This window comes from Protopterus annectens, chromosome 3.part0, assembly GCF_019279795.1.
Source record: "Protopterus annectens isolate FY-2018-M chromosome 3.part0, PAN1.0, whole genome shotgun sequence".
Lineage (NCBI taxonomy): Eukaryota > Metazoa > Chordata > Ceratodontiformes > Protopteridae > Protopterus > Protopterus annectens.
In genome coordinates, this window is record NC_056731.1 from 56,111,073 (window position 1) to 56,135,792 (window position 24,720).

General features: G+C 40.8%; 1 protein-coding gene across 1 annotated transcript in view; it reads right to left on the bottom strand.

The window, feature by feature from the left end:
• Window positions 1-24,720, bottom strand: part of CTNNAL1 (catenin alpha like 1) — a 1,837,423-nt gene that overhangs the window by 488,306 nt on the left and 1,324,397 nt on the right. The window contains exon 12 of the mRNA XM_044064584.1: window positions 2,169-2,206. Within this exon, the coding sequence (XP_043920519.1) occupies window positions 2,169-2,206 (38 nt within the window). The remainder of the gene's footprint in view (window positions 1-2,168; window positions 2,207-24,720) is intronic.

Sequence of the window (24,720 nt, forward strand, 5' to 3'; positions counted from 1 at the left end):
AGACAAACTCTACAAGAAAGTAGAAAAACAAAGGAAGGCTCCGTCACACTTAGGAACCAGGAATCAGATTCACTAGTTTGACAAAAAACATCTATCTCAGTTTGCTAACCAATACATTGAAAATAGACTGCTTTGACACACTAAAAATGGAATGACAAATGACCTGTGCATAACACGATGGAGAACAGATATTTCCGTTTTTGACCAAACAGCTGTTACCACACCTGATCCTGATATACAGGTTGTGACCCTGTTACATATACAGCTGGTCATGAAGCATGACAGTTGTTCTATTACCTTAAAGACTTTCAGGTCATTTTGCACATTTTCATCAATCAATGTAGCTCAGCATGATATCTTAAAAGGACCTGTCAACCTCTGGACACAGGTGGTGCACATGTTTTCCCAGCAAATTCCAGTAACATTATACAGTGCTGAGGGAATTATTACTTGCTGTTTGACAACGCAGTGTAAAACACTTTTTTATTTGCCTAGAAGGAACAAAGACGCACTGAAAAATAACTTGCATACTTCTGTTACAAGCCTAAAGCTACGAATCATGCCAAAACCCTTAAATGTTCCAACCTGCAGGTGAAAGCTAATGAGAGGAAATGAACTTTCCCTTCTCACAGAGGCTTATTTCCTGACCTGGTACAATTCAGGAACAGTGAAGTTTGTTTCTGGTGTGCATTATGCACAGGAAGTAGACTGAGATCAGTGCCAAAGTAAGTTGTTGAAACAGCCTCTGGTAATCTGGTCCTGTGACTAGATGAGCAAGTTTCAGCTTGTAGCACGAAACCATAAGTTTCTTCACTTCAGAGAAAAAATACATTCTCCTTTTAATGAAGCATGTTTGACAAATGTTGACCTTATCAACATACACTGCTAGATAATCAGTTTCTTATTTGGTCGTCAAAAAAATTAATCTGCTTGCTCATTTTTGTAGTTGGAAAACAGCACTCTGTGGGGTAAGTCAATATTTAATATTCTTTGAATAATAGATGAGAGATAGATGCACACAAATTATCTTGGCTTATATTTGTGACACAAACATTTATTATCAGTTTTGTAGAATGCTTACTCAAGATTACTTTAAGGATAACAAATGACTTCAGTCAAAGGAGTATTGGAGTTTCAAAACAGTTTGTAACATGTAAAACTATTACTTTATTTTTCTTTCTGTGCTATATTATTTCTTCTCTCCTGTTCTTTAGTGCTGGCTTTATACCAATCAATGCAGAGGTCTCTTGTTACAGACACTCATGTTCTCATTAGTCTACAGTATACAAGTTTACTTCCAGATTTCACAACTAAGGCAATGACAAATATACCCTTCCCAGACCCATACTGCTGAGAAATTAGGGTACGTAGACAGACCTTGCCCTGCAAGATAGTCTGAACATAACGTTAACCAATGTCCTGAAAGTGGCAGCAGCAGAAACAGTCTGTTCCTATCTTTTCCCAGATGATCAACCTCAACAGTGCAGGGCTGAATTTCAACCTAGGATGACCTCAACAGTGCAGGGCTGAGCCTCAACCTAGGATGACCTCAACAGTGCAGGGGCTGAGCTTCAATCTAGGATGACCTCAACAGTGCAGGGCTGAACTTCAACCTAGGATGACCTCAACAGTGCAGGGCTGAACTTCAACGTAGGATGACCTCAACAGTGCAGGGCTGAACTTCAACCTAGGATGGCACACTGAGCATGAAGCTCTTAAGCAGCACCCATTAGATGACACACAAAATACAGTCATAATAATCAGCACTCAACACTCTTACTACAATTATTCCATGCAATTCAATTCTAAACGGCAACAACAAATCTGGACATTTCAGTGGGCAGACACAGTGGCAGAGCTAAATATTTACAAAAAGAGGCTGAAGTAGCTTAAAAAATCACTTGCAAATATGTTAGGGGAACATCAGCACTCCAGGCAGCAGAATTTTCCTTTTGTAGCCTCTGAAATGGTCATCACCTTACTGTGCACCACTTTAGTACATACAAAACTGACTGCATATTACAGGAGAAGAATCTTTAAGGGTCTGACTAGAGCACCAAGGACACAGTGACAAGCAAAATTTCAGCAAGACAGCCAGAACTTCAACAGCCAGAAAGCTAGTACAGTCACATTCATGACTACTTCATACATACACATTAGGAACTTACCCCTGGTCTAGGCAGTGAAAGATAGGTACGCTTCTCTCCTGTAAATAGGAAATACAAAAAAATGTTCAAGCATTATGCTATATTTTTTAGGAAAAATAATGATAAAGTTCTTGCCCTCTCTGTTAGGTTAATGTTTTGCTCTCTCTGTTAGGATACTTTTCACCTGAACAGATTTTGGTCATCATGAGGGGAACTGTTTACAGCAACCACAGTTAATGAATCAGCATCTGAGGTTATTAAAAGATTAGGCACAGCATCCTGAATACCGTTTATACGAATTTGGTGTTTTGTTAATCTTTTAGCTGACTCAGAAATGAAATATGAAAGTTTTGCATGTTAAATAAAAAATGTGAGCACCTAAAACAAGTGGGCTGTTTGTAAGTGTCTTAACACCATCTTATATTGTGCGTTTACAAACACATTAAATCACTTCCTCCACAATAACGAGCCTTTAGAATTGTCTAAAACATAATTTGCTTAAAATGGCATAAGGTACACATTTCAGAAAACCAAGGTGCCAAAACTGGGCAATGTGCAAGTTTTGTTCCTCTTTTCAAAGATAACACTTTCCATACAATGCATTGTGATTTAAATAGTTTAACACAAGAGTACTTAAACTGCAAAGTCTGGTTGGGAAATATCTTCATTTCAAACTAGTACAATGCTGTGATTAGATCACTGTTTCATGGGCAAGAAACTGTACATATCTGTGAAGAAGTTTTGCAATATCTTATAAATTCTAAGCACTGAAAGCATGGCCTCCTAATACATTTTCAGAAAACAATACACTTTTTTAAATGTTACACGTTTGGATAAGTAAAGATGTTGTTTATGTCATGACAGTACTTAGCTAAAAATCTGATGCCTCCATCCCCATAATCAGAAGAAAAAAAATGTTAATGTTATACAAAAAGGCCTTTCTAAAATGGATAATTTTCATGCATTTCGGCACAAATTTGATAACCTTTGAAATAATCATGAAGGTGCTGGTCAGTACTACGGAATACTTCCTGGGAATTAAAAAAAAAAGTCAAAAGGAACCATGCTTCATAAAATAAAGGATGCAAACTCTTTTTAGAGTCACAATGATAAGTTACCACTTAGTTACCACTAAGACATACCAGATGAAGATACTTTTAGCTGTTTTTTTAAACCGGGTGCAAGCAAACCTCAAAGGTGCATTTCTTTTTGCTCAAAGTTTTATCCAGGTTTATTTCCATTACAGAATTTTACTAAACATTACAGGTTAAGTACCTTGACAAGCACATGCAGCCGCTGCAGAGACCACAGACAGGTTCCTGAGCAGGAAAATCCAGGGTCTCAAACACATGTCCTATACAGATAGGCTAAAAGCCCTGTCCCTCTATTCAGTCTCTTACAGACTGCTCAGAGGTGACCTGTGTCTGGCATACAAGGCCATCCCAGACCCAGCCTTGATGGAGTTGCTGCATATCCGTAAGTCAAACTCCATTAACGGAACCCACAAGCAAGGCCTCAACCTGGTCTGTGACATTAATAGAACTAATAGCCTAGTATCATCCTATGAACCTAAGGTTTATTCAACATTTTCCTCTAATTATTATATCCTTACAACTGAAAATGAGCTGACATCTCAGCATAATTTTTCTGAGAAAAGCAGTAGTGAACAAAAGAACAAATCATATATATATATATATATATATATATATATATATATATATATATATATATTGGTAAGGTACTAGTAACATGTGTGAAGAGAGTTAATTGTAACAGTAAATCATAACTCTATCCACCATCTTCTGTTCCCTGTAATCTGGCCAAATTTTTCCACCAGTTGATATTTCATGTAAGGACTAATGCAGATTTTGCACCTAGGTGCTATTGGAGGTGGCTCAGGACTCAAGTGTACATTATTGGCTGTTAGCACCACAGATAGTGCCAGGTATATGTGTTTGTGGTAGAGAAAATATCAGTGCTGGTACTAGGCTAGTTTTAATAAACTCACAAATGGAAAACATTTGGCAATATGTAAAAATATAGCAATTATGGATGATTCAAAATATTAGGATGGAAAGATGGAAGCTTTCCAGTTACAGTAAGCTCTCAAAAATTTACTGTTGTGGTAAATATCTTACACAACTGTAATATCTTCTTGAGACATGATCTACTATAACTGTAGCTGTAAATCATAATATTTGGGTAGGATCCCCGAAGAGTTCCTAGCTACCGCTGGATCACCTGTACTACAGCTGTGCCAAAAACTGGCCCTACTATTTGACCATGTTTCCATCCTGCAGTGTGCAGCTTCCAAACTACCTTTTGCAGAAAAAAGTCTAAATTAAGCTGTTGAAATTGCTACTTCCCTAGAAGAGTATGCTGTAATAGTGCCGCATAAAGGTTTTTGTACCAGTAGCAAAAGGTAATACAGTGGGATGACTCGGACAATTAGATGGGGAACATGAAGTACATCCCTCGTTTGGCACTTATGTCTTTAATTAATGCAGGCAGCCTATAAATGGTTCATCTCCCAGGCCCCTGCTTGTAAATGTTTCCTCTCCCACTTATCCATGGTGCCAGAACTTGTCAGAGATTTGTGATGCATGGTTAGGCTTAAAAAGGCCCCAGAGATCATTAGCCAAGTACACACCTATGAACTTATGAAACTATGTTTGATTACAGCCATACTTCTCTCCCTTTTATTAAAACAGCAAAAGACAAATGATCTGTCTTTTGGAAATTATGTGTTCTTTTATTACAGAATTATAGTTGCATGTGCAAATCAATTTTACATAAAGGATGATGCCTTAATTCTGGTTTGTAGGATCAAAGACTGACCACAGGTTCACATGTTTGTGATGTCCAGAAATTTCTGAGGAAATAATTTCTACTCAAGTCAGAATTATGCCGGTGCTTGACTCTGGGAGTTCATGCTCTCATCTTGGAAGATGCACTGCTGTATGATGCCTTCTCTGCAGAATGTCTCACTGACAAATCACAATGGTCACTATGTAATCTTTGAAAGATATACCATAATACATTCTCATCAGTGGTGTCTGTACAGACTTCCAGCTGACCTGGTATTGAGGTTTTCCTGGAAAGCTGCTACTACTTTTTATACTGCTTTTAGTTATTTAGGGTCAATGCATATAAACCTCTCTTGCCCTGTTATGAATAGCTAGTTGAAGTTGACTCCAAAACAAAATTCAAAGAGGGCTCCCCAGACAAAATCCAAAGAATCTGTCAGCTGCTGTATTAATGCAGCAGAATTCAATGGCATGCCTTTCGATAAACTGAGGGGTTTTGTTCACCAAAGTTCATTCTTGACTGGATGCATAAAGTGAATCAAAGTCTCAAGGGAGCAAAAAGCCATATGCCATATCTTCATGAGGGTCCACCGTGGTAATCACTAGAGGAGTCTTGTATGGGAGAATAAAAAGAATGCAGGATGACAGGAAACCTACGGATCTGTTGTATTTCCTTACTGTTATATATTCTTATTGTTTCAATATTGTTATCAGGTTTAAGCCTAGGGAAGAAACACTTGCATTTGAACAGTATATGATTTTACCCAGAAAGGTTACTGATATTGGAGGAACCAGGACTTATTTCTTGTAGTTTACTGTTAACTCCTCCAAAGGATCAAAGAGATAGGCTGATATGTTCATCTAACAGCTCCCGAGACTGGGATGACAAGTAATTCCTCAGATAAAAGACGATGGTTATGTTTTGTTTCCCAAGATGCGCAAACACTGGAGTTAAACATTTAATAACTGTTCTGAGGACTGTGGACTACCCAACTGGTAAAGCCAAAGAATGGAAAAAATGATAATCAGATTGACACAAGTTAATTTCGATGGTATGGCCTTAGTGGAAAATACAGATAGCAGTCTTATACAGAGAATCCTGTAAATGAGATTTAAAACCTTTTGTGCAGTATTCAGTTCATACTTAAGTATGCATTGTCATTACTACACCAAACATAGGTAATCTTCCTACAGCATCTACAAGATCATATGCACATTTTAAAGTAAGCTATCCTATTTTGTCTGCTGTAGCAGTGAGGTACTACTCCATTGCTTAGTCAGGTATTTTTTAAGGTCACCTGAACCTGAGCAATACAAATCTATAAAAAATCTTTTAAGATAAGTAATTCATGGTTATTAAAGCCAGTATGGAATTATGGACTTTTTTTACCACATCAATCCAAAATGTATTCTGTATGAAAGGTGAATTAACACATCTTTCATTATGAAAATTAGATGCTAATAAAGGGTTTACAGCTCTGCATTTATGCTATTGAAAATATCTTTCCTTTCAATGGGAGTGTTGTACATTCTTCTTACCCTTGAAGAAGCTGAGATTTTCTTTGGCTATATATTGTACCTCAAAGAATTCATCTTACTCTGATGAACAGCATTCTCAGAGTTAGTTTGTGTATCGATGCAAATTAAGTAAAGGGGTAAAGAGATTTGGGTTTAAAAAAAAAAACATTTCAAGAGTCTGTCTTTTGCACATATAATTCCTCTTCTTCATCTGAAGGAAGGCAAAATTGCTCCTTTTTTTCTCCTTATCAAATTTTGCCTGTACTGACAAATACTACTTTGTTTCAGTACTTAAAAAAAAAAAAAAACTCGGAAGGGAAAACACTGCTGTTCCCAGATGTTTCATGACAGTTTCCTGATTCATATTGAAATACTTCCTTATAAACAGTTGTCAATAGAGTGCTGTTAGGATGTTTTCCTCCAGAAATGGCTTCTTTAGTTGGAAAAGTGCTTGGTTTCCCAGTCACAATGCTTTGAGGTCAACTCTCTTTCTCATCTTCTAATACAGTTTTAGAATAGCTCTGATATCAGTAAAAATGAAGATGCCAGCTTTATTTTAAAAGCTTAAAGCACCACAGACAGTGGATGCTTTTTAGGTGGTTAAAGAAAATGGCTTTTGATCTTTTTTCTTGATAACATCAGCTAAGGAAGACATATCTTCAACAGAGCTGGTACAGAATCTTTGTTTTTCTTGTTAAGACTCCACAATGAATGAATCAGTTACTTTCTCAGACTAGTTAAAAACAAACTAATTGACCAAAAATGAGCACGGAATGCCAAAGGGGTGCAAGATCAAGCTGACGTTTATTAAATAAAAACACATAAGCACTTTCGTCTTATAAAACTTCAGAGACTTCATATGTAACAATGTAATAGTCAAACCAACATTTAAAAGGAAGACACTAATCACATGACTTTCATTGGTACACTTCTTAAAGTGAAATCAACCTATATACACAGTTAAAATCTTTTCACAGTATACAATACAAATAACCCCAGCTATCACACTTTGTGTAATATACAAAATAATTAAAGAAAACATCGCCTGATAGCCTTTAGTTTAAGTAAACAAGCGATTGAAGAGACCTCATTCAAACCAGAGGTATTAGCTGCATTTAACCACAGCTGACAGTAGAGCTTCCTTTCTTCTAAAAACAGTCCCCATTGTACCCCTCTAGGATTCAATTGTACTTGCTCAAGGACTAAAATTTAAAAGTGCGATCCGGAAAATTTATTATATGGTTTCAGAAAGCATTTGTATTACTCTTTCTGGATTTCAAAGAAATACTCCCTGGATTCTCTCTTTTAACATCTACTACATCTTGCCAACATAGAAACTGGAGCATATTTGACACAAAGCTAAATACACTACTCCCTTAGTTGAGCAAATAAATCTCCCTTTAACTTTCAGACACACAGTTTTTACTACAAATTTGTTACTTGAAAGAATATTATTGCAATAATTGCAACTATCACATTTATACATTACCTGAATCAGGCCATCCTTAAAATTCTTCATATTATAGATTCAAATATATTTTTGAAACTAAGCCCTTTCTTATATATATAACTGTTTTCTCCCCAACTTTATCCTTCAAGACTTGGTTATCATTAACCATGGTCAAATTATTTTTTAAAAAAGCTTTTCTTTACCTTGGCTAGATTGTGCTAATTGGCTGCTGGCTAGTGGAGGCTGGTTCTTTTGTGTTTTTGTAAAAAAAAAAAGTTGTCTAAGGTTGTATCTTCTGGTATTTAAGCCCTAACTTTGAGAGGGTTTCTGTCTATACACACTGAGCAGAGTGGAGGAGAGGTGTTGACTATAACTCTTAGCTGAGATATATAAGTATCCTGTTTTTTTCGATTTATACTGATTATTGTTTCTAGCAATTTATATATAGCACTTTTAATTGCCTGCTGCACAGTTTTTGAGTGTATTTTTATTGCTTATAACTAATCTGCACGGGTAACTGATTTGTTTGCAGTTAAAAAAGCATTCTGTAGAGTCTCATTGCCCCTTTATCTGTTTAAAAACTTTCATTTTGTGGCTTTCTGTAGTGCTTACTGTCTGTAGGCTAATAGCTTTAATACTTAGTGGCTTTGCAGTTGCCCGCCCCTACTGTAAATCTGATCTGGGACACTCCTCCCAGTCTAGTGTCATTAGCTCATTCTTCCTAATACAGACAGAACATTTGATAAGGCCTTCTGTTTCTCCTTTTTCCCTTTCAAAAAAAAAAAAAAAAAATTTGCCTGAATCTCCTTGTGTTCTGACTGTGCTTCCCAAACATTTTGGAAATATAGAGTATATTTTAGAGCATTTATTATAACTGTAATTGCCTTAATATTGCTACAACTCAAGTGCTCTGGGTTGCACTGCATCTGAAGTGTTTGTGTGTTTTAGCTGCTTTTCTGTATATATAGACTTCTCTGTATATGTAGACTAGCTACTTATTCTGCTGTGTTACTGCCTCTTAAATCGTTTTTCAGTTGTGCACTTGCCTTGCTTCATTTAAAAAGTTTTAACTTGCTAATTTTGTAGAGTTTTAATTTTCTGTGTTTATTTACTGTATTATTGCATTGTTTAGCCTGTTTCAACAACAACAACAAAATACTATCTTATTTGCTCGTTTCCCACCTTTTCTAGACAGTCCATATCCCAGGCTTTGCTTGTCTCAGGACTTTATTTTCTGTGTTCAGAGCTATCCAGACCTTGCTGTGGTAGAGGGAAGTCCTACTGCTTACCAGTGGGAGTGGTGAGCATTGTACTGACTATCTAACACTAGAGGAGTGGTTTCCAGCTCTGAAATTGTAATTTTATCAGCCTTTTTGGCCTGATTTCTATCCCTTTCAACGTTCTGACTTAAAAATGCATGTTTGCACATTTTTCACATCGTGCAGCACTGCAAGGCTACAGTTAAACTATTTCAGGTGCCAGAAAGTCTGCTCTTTAAATTTTCCGTTGGAACTAGCTGGTTTCTCAGTAGTAGCACGAAAATCGGAACCCCTGTGACTAGCACTTGCTCTAGAACCGGCTGGAAAGCACTAGGAAGCCTGAAACTGATACAAGCACTCAGCTCTTCTTGTTAATAAGGAGAAATTAATCATAGGCACTAAACAGCCTATAATTGCAAAGTACCTTGCAAAGGTAAGGGAAAACAGCTCTTAAACTTTACAAAAAAGCACCTAAACAGGCATGTCCAAGGGTCAGCTTCCAGTGATTTCTCCTGTCCACCTGGTGAATCTGGGCATACTGGGGCAATGCGGCAACTGCCTCATGTACACAGACTATCCTCTCCTCCTACCACCCAACACTACAACCTGCGAGAGATGCACTTACATAGCCAAACTGGAAGCAAAGCTCTCTCCAGCCAAGATTGTGCTAGACAGTCAAGAGGAGAAGGTTGACATCTGCATTACACCTCAAGCAACTCATAGCCCTTCAAAATCCACACCATCAACACCCACACAGAGCAACACTAAACCCACATATTCGGAGGCCCTTAACATTAACCTGCTCAAGGAACAAGGACTTCTGAAGCCGAAAAGCAAACAAACACCAGTCAAAACCAAAGTGACGCATAGCTCACAACACCAGTGTGCCACCCAACAACAGCCCCTAAGGCAAGACAATGTACCCAACACATTAGTCATAGGTGACTCTATAGTCAGGCACACTGATGTCCCACTCACCAGGCTGAACAAGGAGAAAATTACAGTCAGCTGCCAGGATCCGCCACATAATGCATGCACTCAAGTCACTCCACAACAAGTACAAATACGACTCTGTCATTGTCCATGCTAGAGTGAATGACTTGAGACGTACCTCCCTGGACTACATGAAAAGAGACATGGAAGAGCTCTTGGATCATGTGACCCAGGCAGGTAAGACCCTAGCCCTGAGTAGCATCCTGCCTTCGCCCAAAATGTTACCACAGTATAAGGACAAAATGATTGACTTCAACAATTGGCTAAGCTTGTGGTGTCATTCAAAGGGGATCCAGTATTTGCCTGGGATGACATGATCGACAAACCACGATGCTTTGCCAGAGATGGTCTGCACCTGTCTCCCCTGGGATTCAGGTTACTGGCTAAAGCTCTTGCCACCCCTGTAGTGCCTTTTTTAGGCAAGGTTCAAGGGATAAAACCACCACCATAACAGATACAAGCATGCAAAATCTGAAAGTAATGCTACTCAATGCTAGAAGTCTAAACCTCAAAATGCACTCTCTCGAGGCACTCCTAAAAATGGAGAACATTGATATCTGTGCAGTAACTGAGACCTGTTTCAAGGCTCCAGAGAGCACCCCTGCAATGCCACGCTGCAATTCTTACCACACTTTTCGGCCACAAACCAAGACCGAAACACTAAAGGTGGAGGAGTGTCCATATTCACCAAGGATATTCATACCTCCAGGCTAGTTGCCCAACACAATGCATCTGAAATTCTCCAGGTGCAACTAACACTAGGTAAGACTGCAATCCAAACTGTAGCTTGCTACAGATCCCCCACCATGCCCCAAGATTCTCACTACACCTTTCTAAACATACTGGAAAATATTAAGATACAACCAAACACCCTAATACTGGGTGATTTCAACTACCCTGCCATTAATTGGGAAAACTACTCGGGTACCAACTCCTTTTCCCAATGGTTCTTGGAATTCATAAATTCCAACGCCCTGGATCAACTAATCCATTGTCCCACCAGGGGCTCCAATACCCTAGACCTGGTCATTACCAACATGGGAGATAGATGCTCCACACCAGTGGTCACCCCCTCATTGGTCAGGTCTGACCATAAGCAAATAACTCTTGACATCCGCATCCCACCCCCACCCCCCTCCTTAAAAAACTTCTCAAAAGCCAACTTCATGCTACTGAAGTCAGAAGTGACAAACTTCACAACACCCACGCAGACGGGATCTGGAAGTTGGACTGCTGAATCCTACACTAAGGCACTGTACGAGCACATGAATCGTGCCATCCCAAACAGAACCAAGATGCTCTTCTCCAAAAAAGGAAGCCAATCTGGTGGTCCCCTGCTATAAACAAACTATACAACAGAAGGAAGAAACTGTTGCAGAAAAGAGAAAAATCCCAGGATGCAAAAAACTCCCTCACCAGCCTCAGTAAGAAGCTGAGATCTCTCATAAAAACCTCAAAAGCTAGTTACGAAAATAAAATTGCCAAAGATTCCAAAGACAACCACAAGGCATTCTATAGTTATGTCAAGAATCTAAATGGCAATGCTCAGATCTGCTCTGAGCTACAACAGAATGGCATTAAATATACTGATCCCAAGGATATTGCCAATATCCTGGCAGATCGATTTAGTGCCAACCTCACCCCCCTCTCATCCCCTAAAGGGCCCATCTCAATACCAAAAGATTGTCAAATTCTCATAATCATGGCCACACAGGTAGAAACCGCACTCTCCAAAGCTAAGAATACAGCATCCATGGGACCAGATGACATCCCAGGCTGTGTACTACATGAACTACAAAATGAACTGGCACCTCACCTAAGTGTCATGTTTAATCATAGTTTCACCTCAGGCTTCGTGCCCACTGAGTGGCGCACAGCTACAGTTATCCCGCTGCACAAGGGAGGATCCCACCTTGGATCCCGGGAACTACTGTCCCATCAGTCTGACAAGCCTGATCTGCAAGGGCATGGAACGCATTATCATGGAACTTATAAACAAAGACATTGGCAACCTTCAAACACTGGACCCCAACCAGTTTGGGTTTGTGAAGTGCCGATCTTGTCTCCTGAATCTGATCGACTTCTTTGAATCAGTCTCCAGAGCTGTGGGCGAGGGTAAGGCTGTCCACACAGCCTATCTGGACCTCGCCAAGGCCTTCGACACCATCCCCCACTCTGGAATCATAGATAAACTTACTAAGCTGGGCATAAATCCCTACGTCACTCGATGGGTTGCCAACTGGCTTACTGACAGAACCCAAACTGTAAAAGTAGCCGACTCCAAATCCAGCTCCAGACAAGTGACAAGTGGAGTACCTCAGGGTTCAGTCCTGTGACCACTCTTGTTTGGCATCTACTTCTCTGAAGTACAGGCCAACACTAAGGGACTCTGGCTAACAAAGTTCGCAGATGACTGCAAACTGGGAGCCATTACTGAATCCCCAAATTATGTGGATATTCTACAAAAGGGCCTTACAGAAACAGATGCCTGGTGCCAGAGCCAAGGGCTCAAGCTTAATGCCAAGAAATGTATAGTTATCCCCTTTGGAAAAAAACATGTACCCATGAATTACCACATAGGCGGCAGGACACTAAACATCGAAAGTGTGATGAGAGACTTAGGGACACAGGTGGACAGTGGTCTCACTTTCAATAACCACATCACCACAACAGTCAGGAAATCCTTCTATGTGGCACACCTCATCACGAAGGGCTTTTCATCCAGAAAAAAGGAGGTCATTGTCCCACTGTACTCATCCCTCATTAGACCCATTATAGAGTATAATGCCCCGTTTGGTATGTACCTCACAAGACATCTGCAACATCTGGAAAGGCCACAGAAATACCTCACTAAAAGAATCACAGGCCTAAAGCAGATGCCATATGCTGACCATCTAAAAAATCTCCAGCTATACTCTGTGGCATATTGTCTACTCCGAGGTGATCTCTGCTTAACATACAAGGGCGTGTCAAACCCTGAGTTGTTGGACATGCTCCACTTAAAGAAACCCCAATCCCTCAGAGCCACATGCTCCAGGGATCTAAACCTTGTCATCACAATGGACAAAACATGCTGGAGGGATAGGTTCCTGACCCAGGGACTCCCCATACTCTGGAATAGACTACCCATACATGTCAAGCAGAGCGCCTCATTGGCCCTCTTCAAAAGGAACCTTGATGATTGGATGGGAGATAGGAAATTCACCCAGGGGATCATGTCAGTCGCCCTAGACAGGGGTCCAGAGAAGTAAATATTGTGGGAAGAAATATGCAGGGAATTGTTATGGCTAGGCTTGCATAGGCCCTAGGGCCGATAGCCTAGTACCAACCTATGAACCTATGAAAATCCACCTAATGCATTCCTGATCCTGGGAAAAGGTAGTGACAAAACTAAACTTGAATTCATGCTTGGAACCTGCCCCAAGGTTATTACAAGGCTGAATGACAGAATCCATCGGGCTAACTTCAGGCCTGTTTCTTAAAATAGGGTTAAATTGAAATGATTGTTTTCCCATTTTGTAATAACTTCATTCAAGGAAGTGTCAACAAAAGCTTTAGGATAGTCTGTTTTTTTAAAAAAAAAACATGTTATCACACACTGAGAAAATCAGTGAATTTTGTAACCATATGTGCTGCACACACAACTTGCCCTTTAACAACTGTTTTTTTCTGAGTGGTGGGGTTTGAGCTTGTGAAATGCAGAAAAGAGTTGGAATAAGTAGGCTTCCAATAAATTCTAGAAGTTACTTTTCTATTTGTATAATCCTTAACTGACATCATGTCTAAATAAGAAATTTGATCAACTCCTATTTCATGAGTAAATTTCAAAAAAAATGTTGTATTATTAATATACTAAAGGAAGCCATGAATCTTTTCAGTGAAGAATAGAAATAGATTGCCAGTCACAGGACTTTTCTTCATCACACACACACACACACACCTATTGAATTCAGAATTGCCAGTCTATCTACCAAGTCTTTGAGATACGAGTGAGAAATAAAGTACCAAGAGAAAGTCCAAGCAAGCACATGGAGGGACTGCAGACTCTGCATAGCAGGTACTCCAGTCTGGAATGGAACAAGAAAAACATCTGTTGAGATGACAATTCTACTCACCACACCACTATGCAAACACTTTGTAAATGCTAATTAGCAAGCATGAGGGATTAGTGTTTCATGTAACACACACAAGTACAGGAGAACTCACTATGAATACAGACCTCATAAAGGTCGAACTATAGAAAATGTCACTGTGTTGTTTATTAAACCTTCTAAACTGATAACCTGCTGTCAGAGTGGTGTAAATATCTGCCAGAATTACAGAATTGTATCTGCAGATTTTAAGAATATATTTGCCTTCTAGAATTTCTATATTTGGAACTACAGATGCAAAATTTGCAGTGGAAAATTGCCTGGCATTCCCCTTGAATTCTCTTGGTAAAAGGACATTTGACTGAAAACTAGAAGCCTTAGATCCTGAATTTTGTTTTTTTCCTTGCTGCAAATACACTTAATGAAAAGTCTGAAAATGTCCAGTGTGCTCTATTCCTGTATGTTGCAGAGTAACACACATTAAATGTATTTGTCTGTATTGATAAAACAACAAAATAGCAACAATTAGAGGGAAAAAAATAGCAATTTGTGTCAGCCAGCAATAAATTTGCCATATTTGCCATTTAACAGACTTTAGCTTGTTACAAGAGCACAAGGTCCTCCACAGACTATCGAGAAAACACACACACACATATATATATATATATTTATTGACATGCAAAAGCATCAACACTAATGTGATTGATGTCAACATTTCAAATTGATGTCAGCATTTCAAACATCAACAGAACAGAAAAACAAAACAGGGAATGTGGCCTAATGGTTAAGGTGTTTGCCTTATAAACACAAGGTACAGGGTTTGAATCTCACGGGATAATTGGCTAGGCTTAAAATGGCTCGCAAGGGCAGTTAGCCTAGTATTAATCTATGAACCTATGAACAAAAAATAAAAACATAATTTTGCATTGGAACCAGACATCTATGGGAAGGCATCTGAGTTGAGTTGCTGCAAAAGGGCTTCAGTGCACGAGGACATGAATTCTTCTGAGAGCATGGCGGCCTCTTGTGGGTTATCGCTAGATGCTTCAGTCCAAGCAGGCATCAAGGGCTGAAAATGTGCCTCACTAGGCCTGATTATGTCAAACATAGGGAGGCTTTGAGACTTGAGCAGCTTGTCATCAGCCTCCTAGAGTTCCCTTCTCTCATGGGTGCTACTCTATGTATTTTAAGTGGGGTGTCCACAGATGATCTGACAGCCTCTTCTGGTTCAAATAGTCCTGGACAGCTATTGCTTTTTTGCTTGAACCTAGCACAATAAGGGCAACAGAAAAATGTGTGCTTTGCCCCTAAACAAAACAAACACTGACCACAAAAGACTTCTTGAAGGATTTGTTTTCTAGAAGAAATTCACATATTAATTTTTGAAACTTACATCTATCACAGATGACCTAAAACTGCTCTATTACAATCAAATAGCCAAAAATAGCAATGACAGATATTTTCTCAATGAGGTTCTCATCTGTACTCTGGAAGCTGAGCAGAACTGATAGATTGATGACACTCAGCATTCTCAGTGGCATGAATTTGTTTCATGTACTGTGGCAAGATAGAACTGAAGATGGTGGGGCCAGATGTGCCTTTTATACCCCAGGTGTGCTGACATCCAAGTGGAGAGGGAGATCTGTCCAGCTGGGAAAGGAAAATGTGAAAAGTTCTGAAGTTACAGTAGATGTCAGTCTTCTGCAACAGAAATCCCAAAAATCAGCAATAATGACTCAGTGAACAGTATGATGAACTAAAGTCCCATACCTATGTCCCAGAACCACTGTCCTAGGAAGTAGGCAGATGTTGGTCTCCTGTACTTATGTGAACAGATTGCACAACAGATATAGAACTCCTGTACATATGGGGGCACATCAGGTGGCATGCTGACAGTCAGAGAAGGCTCATCATAGCCTCACCAAGCAATAGGACCATGCAGAACCCCAAGATGCATTTGATCAGCATATCACAATATCTTCCCTCACCACCAGAAACAAAAGAACCACACAAGAGCCCATCAGATTTGTCTGTGTTATAAAACAAAAAGTCCTGGATCTAGCAATAACACGTCTGTGCAGGACACTTACATTTCCTCCTATAAGCACCTCCTTCACACATATTAGACACCCACATTACCACACTATAAACATTAATTAGAAAGACCTACAAGTAGCAGGAAAAGTCCTGCCCAGGACACTGGCTACACTGGCTACACTTCCAAAAATTAAATACAGTTTACAATGACAGTCACTTATAATACCATTCCAGGCACTGTTGCCCAACATCTGTGACCTATGTGTGGAGATCTTCATTATGGCAGTGCCTGAGATCATAATATGGATGCCTACACCCCTTGTGGGTCATGGATAGCATCTTAGCCAGGTCATACCAGGCATCCCTTTTTCAAAAGTGACCTTTATAAGGCTAAACAAGCTGCTGTTGCCTAAAGTTGCTGAAAGTGGGATAATGCATAGTCTTGCTGTTTTTCATGCATCAGGCAGGCATCCTCTGCAAACATATCTACTGCCATGTAAATACCCTCTGAATGGGTGGCACCTCACAAAGAGTAAAATTTCAGCCAAAGAATCACACTACTGTGATACCTGAATTGGCACCTAGCTGCACTACTTGTCTCATAGGTTCATAGGTTCATAGGTTCATACTAGGCTATCTGCCCGAGGGCATTTACAAGCCTAGCCCATAGTTTTGTGGCTTACACCACCCCTTTAGTATGGGGAACTATACCCATTATTTTGCTGTGCCTCTGTTGAGCAGTGACACTGAGGTAATCCCTGGGGTATATCTGCGATCTCCCATCCATTGGTCAAGATTTCTCTTGAACAAGGCCAGCGAGGTGCTCTGCCTCACATGTACCGGGATTTTATTCCACAGCATAGGGAGTCTTTGGGTGATGAATCTATCCCTCCAGCACGTCCTATTAATAGCCGTGTCGAGGTTTAAGTCTCTCGCCCTTGTGGCTCTGACGGATCTAGATTTTTGAGGTGAAGCATATTCATCAAATCTGGGTTTGACATGGCCTTGTATGTTAGGCAAAGGTCACCTCTGAGCAAGCGTGGCGACTGAATAGAGCTGGAGTTCTTTCAGTCGGGCAGCATAGGACAGATGTTTGAGACCCTTTATCCTTTTGGTGAGGAACTTTTGTGGCCTCTCCAGCTGCTGCAAGTGTCGGGTCAGATACATTCCGAATGGGGCATTGTACTCAATCATTGGTCTGATGAGTGATGAGTATAGGGAGACTATGACCTCCCTTGATCTAGATGAGAATCCCTTCATGATAAGGTGGGCAATGTAGAAGGTCTTCCTAACTACTTTAGCTACATGGGTGTCGAATGACAGACTACTATCAACCTGGGTCCCCAGGTCCCTGATAACTTCTTCTGTGCTCAGTGGATTGCCACCTATTTGGTAGCTAGGGGTAACCTTGTTTTTCCCGAAGGGTATGACTATGCATTTTTTGGCATTTAACTTTAGGCCATGGCTCTGGTACCAGTTTTCTGTTTCTGTGAGACCCTTCTGAAGGATATCTGTGTCAGATGTGTTTTCTACTATGGCGCCCAGTTTGCAGTCATCTGCAAACTTTGTCAGCCATAACCCTCCTGTGTTTGCTTGTACTTCGGAAAAGTAGATGCCAAACAAGAGTGGGCCCAGGACTGAGCCCTGTGGTACACCACTTGTGACAGGCTTTGAGTCTGACATGGCGCCAGCAACTCTGACCCTGTGGGTTCTGTCACTCAGCCAGTTTGCAACCCATCTTGTGATGTATGGGTTAACATTTAAGCTGATGAGTTTTTCAATGATACCCAAGTGGGGTATTGTATCGAAGGCCTTCGCCAGATCGAGGTAGGCTGTATGGACTGCCTTTCCCTCATCAATGGCTTTGGTGACTGTTTCAAAAGTCAACCAAGTTTAGAAGGCATGATCTGCCTTTGACAAAGCCAAACTGGGATGGATCCAAAGTCTGCAAATTCCCTATGTCTTTATTTATGAGGTCCATTATGATCCTCTCCATGGCTTTGCAGATAAGGCTTGTCAAGCTAATGGGCGGTAATTTCCAGGGTCGGTGGAGGCACCGCCTTTGTGAAGTGAGACCACAGTTGCAGTGCGCCACTCCTGGAGTGCGTATCCAGAGGTAAGACTATGATTAAACAGCTGTCCTAGCTGTGGGTTTAATTCCTCATTGCGTTCGTGGAGCACACAGCCGGGGACACCATCAGGTCCCATGGATGCTGTGTTTTTGCTTTGGAGAGAGCAGTTCTCACTTGGGCGTTGGAGATGTTTGGGGGCTGCAATCGCTTGGTATAGATATCTCTCCTTTTGGGGAGGGGAGAAGTTTGCACTGAACCTGTCAGCCAGTATGTTGGCAATGTCTGTAGGATCAGTAATCTTCACATCATTTTGAACTAGTTCTGAGCATATCTGGGAGTTTCCTCCAAGGTTTCTAACATAGCTAAAGAAGGCCTTATGATTGTCTTTTGAGTCTTTAGCTATTTTTCTCTCAAAATTTGCTTTGGATGATTTTATGAGAGCTCTTAGTTTTTTACTTATAGTGATCAAGGGTGTCTTACCTTTTAAGGATTTTGCTCTATCTTGTAGTAGCTTCCTCCTTTTGTTGTAGAGTTTGTTTATGGCTGGGGTCCACCAGACTGGACGCTTGCCTTTGGTACAAAGAGTCTTTGTTTTGCTTGGGATTGCCTTATACATGCAGTCCTGCAGGTGCTGGTAGAAGGCATTTGTAAGTGATTCAACGGCTTGAGTACTGTTTTCCGCCGGCTCGGGGGCCTTAAAGGAGACCACACTAGTCTTTAGAGGTGTGAAGTCAGCTTTCGAGAAGTTCTTTACTGTGGTCTTTTTTATTTCAGGTGGGGGTGGGATGAGGACCTCCAGCGAGATTAGTTTGTGATCTGATCTCACCAGTGAGGGGTATACTTCCGGTGTTGAACATTGTGCTCCCATGTTCGTGATGATGAGATCAAGTATGTTTTCTCCTCTTGTGGGGATGGTGACTAGTTGTTCCATGGCATTTGAGTTTATGAATTCCAGGAACTTTTGGGCTAGGGTGTTTGGGCTTGAGTAGTGTTCCCAGTCTATATTAGGGTAATTGAAGTCACCTAGTATGATGGTGTTTGGTGATACATTTATCCCCTCTAGTGTTTTCAGGAAGGCCATGTGAGGTTCCTGAGTTTGTGAGGGTGGCCTGTAACATGCTACAATTTGCAGAGCAGTCTTGCCTATGGTTAATTGCACCTGGATGGTCTCCGATGCATCGTGCGTTGCCACCAGTCTTGAGGTGTGGGTGTCTTTGATGAATATGGATACCCCCCCTCCTTTCTTGGTATTGTCCGGATTTTGGGGCCGGAACGCATGATAAGAGGTAAAACCTGATAGTGCTGGGGTGCTCTCAGGAGCCTTGAACCAGGTTTCTGTCACTGCACAGACATCGATGTTCTCCATACTGAGAAGGGCCTCGAGTGCGTGCATTTTGAGATTTAGACTTCTGGCATTGAGCAGCATTACCCTTAGTTTTTTTCCTTTTTTGTGTTCTAGGGTGGTAGGTTTAGAATTTGAGCCTTGCCTAAAAAGGCACTATGGGGGTGGCAAGAGCCTTTGCCAATATCCGAATCCCAGGGGTGACAGGTGCAAGCCGTCCCTTGCGAAGCAGCGTGGCTTGTCCAGCATGTCATCCCAGGCAGACAGACATTGGATCCCCTTTGAATGACACCAGAGTTTAAGCCAATTGTTAAAGCTGATCATCTTATCTCTGTATTGTGGCATCATTCTTGGTGAAGGTAGGATACTGCTCAAGGTCAGGGTCATACCTGCCTGGGCTACATAATCAGAGAGCTCCTCAATGTCTCTTTTCATGTAGTCCAAGGAGGTACGTCTTAGGTCGTTTACACCAGCGTGGACAATGACTGAGTCATATTTGTACCTGCTGTTGAGAGACCTGAGTGCTTGCGTTATGTGGCGGATTCTAGCACCCGACAGGCAGCTTACTGTGACCTTCTCCTTACTCAGTCTGGTGAGCGGACGTCAGTGTGTCTGACTATGGAGTCACCAATGACTAGTGTGTCTGGCATTGTGTTTGGCCTTAAGGGCTGTGACTGTTTGACACTCTGACTGTGAGGTCTATGTGTTGCAGGTGTTGTGTTCTGAGGTGGTGGTTGTTTGGGTGTCTACTTTGGTGGCCTCTGCTGTTTTGGTAGATTTTTGATCAGAGCCGAGTATGTCTTTGTGTGTTTATGTGTATGATTTGAGGTTGTGATGGTACTATGTGAGACTGGGTCTATAGTGTGTGTGGTAACCTTCTCCTCCTGACTGGTCTTGCCAGTCCTATGTTGAGAGAGCTCAGCCTCCAGTTTGGCCGTATAGTTGCATCTCTCTCATGTATTTGTGTTTTGTGGGAGGAGGAGAGGGTTGTCTGTGTACATGAGGCAATTGTAACATTGCCTCAATATTCCCAGGTTCACCAGCTGAGCAGGAGAGGACACTAGCAACTGATCCCTCGACATGCTAGAAGGACTAGACAAAAACTTTAAAAGAGATTCCGGGGACGTGGGTGACCGAGAAATGGGGGTTTGCCTTTTTGGGGTGCTATCTATAAGAGTGCCGTATCAAGGTAATAAGTACTGTAGGAGCAAGTGCTAGGTTTAACAGATAGAGAAAAGTCTACTTGGAGTCAAGTAGAGATGATCTTTTAGGTATTAGAGAAAGTGCTAGTAACAGGGATGCTTAAAGGTAAGATTGAAAAGAATGCACTCTGCAGTGTGCACTAGAGAAGTTAGATATGAAAGTAGGTAACTTGAGTTTTACCTGTTTAAAAAGTTAAGGTTTAGTGGAGAGTTACTATTTTTAAAACAGCAAGATGGACTGAAAGGGGTGGTTACTTTTGTATTTTGGTACTATGAAATACTGTAGGATGGCCAATAAATTTAAATAATTGAAGGGGTGGGATTTCAAAAGTGATGGTTTTGTGAATACTCACATAAGCCAGTGAAAGTAGAGAGAAATGAGATATATGGTCAGATTAACATAAGAGGCGGGCAACTAGAAAGACAGTGGTATTTAACAAGACAACTTAAATGGGTGGGAGGGAGGGAAAAATTCTGCCTGACTCAGAACAGAGAGAGCTGTGGTCTCTTTTGAAGTTTTAATATTTGCATGTCAACACAATAACACAATTCATAGGCAGTGATGGTACTTTTCAACATGCCTGTATAGTGCACAGAGTGGTATAAAGTTGCGGCCATTAAAAATGTACTGCCATTTTTAACACAAAGGTGAGCAAAAGATGAAAGCAAACATGAAGCTACAGGCAGCAGCTTGTGGAAGAATAACAGTGATTTTTAGAAGTATGTACTGTTCTGAGTGGATGCACAGTAAACTGCAGTTCTGTGGTAAGATGGGACATATCTAGTTGCCTGAGTATGTGTATCCTTACACAACTACTATGGGAGCAATAAGCGATGTCTACCTACATGTCTTATGTACATAAACTGTATTGACCACAAGGCATTCCATGACATCATGTTGTACCTATAATTAAACAGTTAGTGGGGTTTAGCTTTATTGGCCTGAATGTACCCATAAAGACTTAAAAAGTTAAAAGTCATCGGCATTTAAAAGCCATAGATGAAACATTATGTACTTAAGGGGTCACTGTTATATATCTCATGGGCTTCCATTGCACTGGATTTAAGGTGTGGTGTCACAAAGTGAAGACTTGCTTGGCTGGGTTCTTCTTGCAGTTTGTCCCTAAGAATCCATGCTTATTCTTATGGAAAGTTATGCCCTGTGACAGTATATGAGAGTACATGGTGTTGGATTCCACTGTACTCTGCCTACATATATGTATCCCTTCAGTTCTAGCAGTGAGTACTTCTCTTCTCCCATATACATTCAGTACATACTTGATAGACTGGGCTGTGTAGGGTTTGCTTGTGAGCTTGTGCAACATGTACAGCAGATGTATGTGCTCCCACATCTGTCCCATTACTATACAGTGGTATATTTGTGGTTGCACCTATGTCTACAGCTGTTAACCTACCAACCTCAGCAACATGCACCTTTTGCCTATCTATATCATTTTTACAGGTTAGCATGCGCAGTGTACATGGTAAATAGCAGCGGCTGGACAATTTCTGCTCCACTGAAAAAAAAGTATTGCTATGGCACTCAGGACCTATGAGTGGCACCAAATGGTAAGAAGGGGTGCTGTTGCAGATATGGTCTATGACATGAAATCTGTTAGTGGGTAAAATAATATGCTGTAGGAATGTTTTAGTCGTATCTCTGATATGATATACTGTGCCAAGGCAAATACACATTCCATGGTAGCTCATACGTTGGACACAAGGAGGGCAGCCACTAGGTACAACCAGGCTAACAAAGTTTAAGGAAATGTTGGTGTCCCTAGAAGGGGACATTGGTAATGTGATCATTACAACAAAAGCAGATAATGGCATCTGTGCATCTCAGTGGATGATGCATCAGGTTAGTTTTACACAGAATTGATGTTTTTATAGCACCATTGCAAATACAGACAAGTAGGCTGACCTCAGCACCCACCTTTTGTGTTTTCCCACAGAACATCAGACATTTGGCCACAACAAGATGACACTGGAGATGTGTGGGCTATATGTTTCTTGATGAACAGTGTTAGCATGCATTCCACAAGGCTACAGTTTTTGCAGAAGTAATGTTCATTCTGGTGTTTCATAGATTGTGTATTCAAAGGTCAGACCACTACAAAATAATATGAGGTTTGGTGCAGGACAACAGGCTGACATAAGCATCCATAGAAGGCTAACAATGATATTGACACAAATACAATAGTCATAGTCAGATGAGATAGTGGCATTGTCTGTCTCAGTCTCTCTCCATCCTCTATGGATAGTCACCAACAGTACGGGGTGAAGTTGCAGTCTTGTCCTCAGATGAATCAGACTGTAGTTTGCTCACTATTCCCAGTGTAAGAGGAGTACTCCATGGCTGGAAGTACCAGTGATGCTCCTCCTGTGACTGCAGCAATGGATGCATACACTGTACCCGAAATGGGTACATCAGAATCACAGCTGGCCCATGACATGGGTGTTATTCAGGATCAATCAGCAGATGTGCCAGAGTATCATTTATTCACAGTTTGCTGCTAAACAGTCCTTCATTGAGCTGATTGCTGTGTTGTACAGCATTCACAAGGATGCTGGCCAGCACTGTTAGTGGCACCATTAGGACAAGGAATCTAGGAACAATGTCATCACTGGTTTTATGAGGCTTACAGTGATACATGCCACTTCCACTTCTACCTCCATGCTAAGGCATGCAAACAGCATCACCAGTCAGACTAACAGTGCTGTACATCTTTAAAGCAGGGTATATACCTTTGTTTAACTTGCTTATCATCTTCATCAGGAAGTGCCTGACACTCTGCCACCCTTGGATGCAAAGACTCTCAGCCTCCACGAGCTGGACACTTCTTCAGTGGAACTCACCCAGTTCATGATCCCCAAATAGCACAGTTCAGTGGAACTCGCCCAGTTCATGATCCCCAAATAGCACAGTTCATGATCCCCAAATAGCACACCATTGCTGTCACAGAAAACATGGAGTTCTACCATAACAAACAACTGTATAGGCTCCATGCCACACTTGCCTAGAGATGCCTTATCCTTATCACAGTAAAATGTTATCTCTTGGCCTATCTGAGCATAAGAGCTGCATCTCCACTTCTGAGACATGCTCTTACCACCCAGTTTGTGTGGACAGCCACATATCCTTGTATCACTCTGCACCTGTAAACACAATTACAACTGAGACCTGGTGCAACCTCTGACACGTGCGGTATATGTATGAGGCAATATCTTTTTTTTTTCCCCAAAAAATCTTTTATTTTTCATTTTTCAATGTACAGAACAAACAAAGACTGAAGAACAACAACAAAGTACTAATACACTGGGTACATATTTAACGGTGAACAATAACTAAACATCATATTTACAGCTGTACAAAAGTGCCATCAATTATTTTATTACTTCCATTTATCGAGCTTATCCTGTTATGAAGAAATCTTGTCATTATATATCAAAATGTGTGTTGAAGTTATATCTCTGCGCATAAATGCCTGCGTCTTTATGATAATGTGGGTGGATTAAGCTAGCAGTATGTTAAACATCTGTTCCCATATTTTTAGTTTCTTAACACTATCATTTTTTCATCAATTACCCATTTATGAGCTAGCATGTGTTTGATTACCATCTTTTTGAATTCGGCCCAATTGATATTCATTCTGTCTCCCCGTCTGGATGCTATGTATAGTTTCATTAATAGGAATAATGTGATATGTATAGTCGCTTGCTTATGGGATATTCCTGGGGGGCATTGTAAAGTAATGTGTGTATTCCCATGTAAGAACTGCTTTTTCATAGCCTTGCTTTT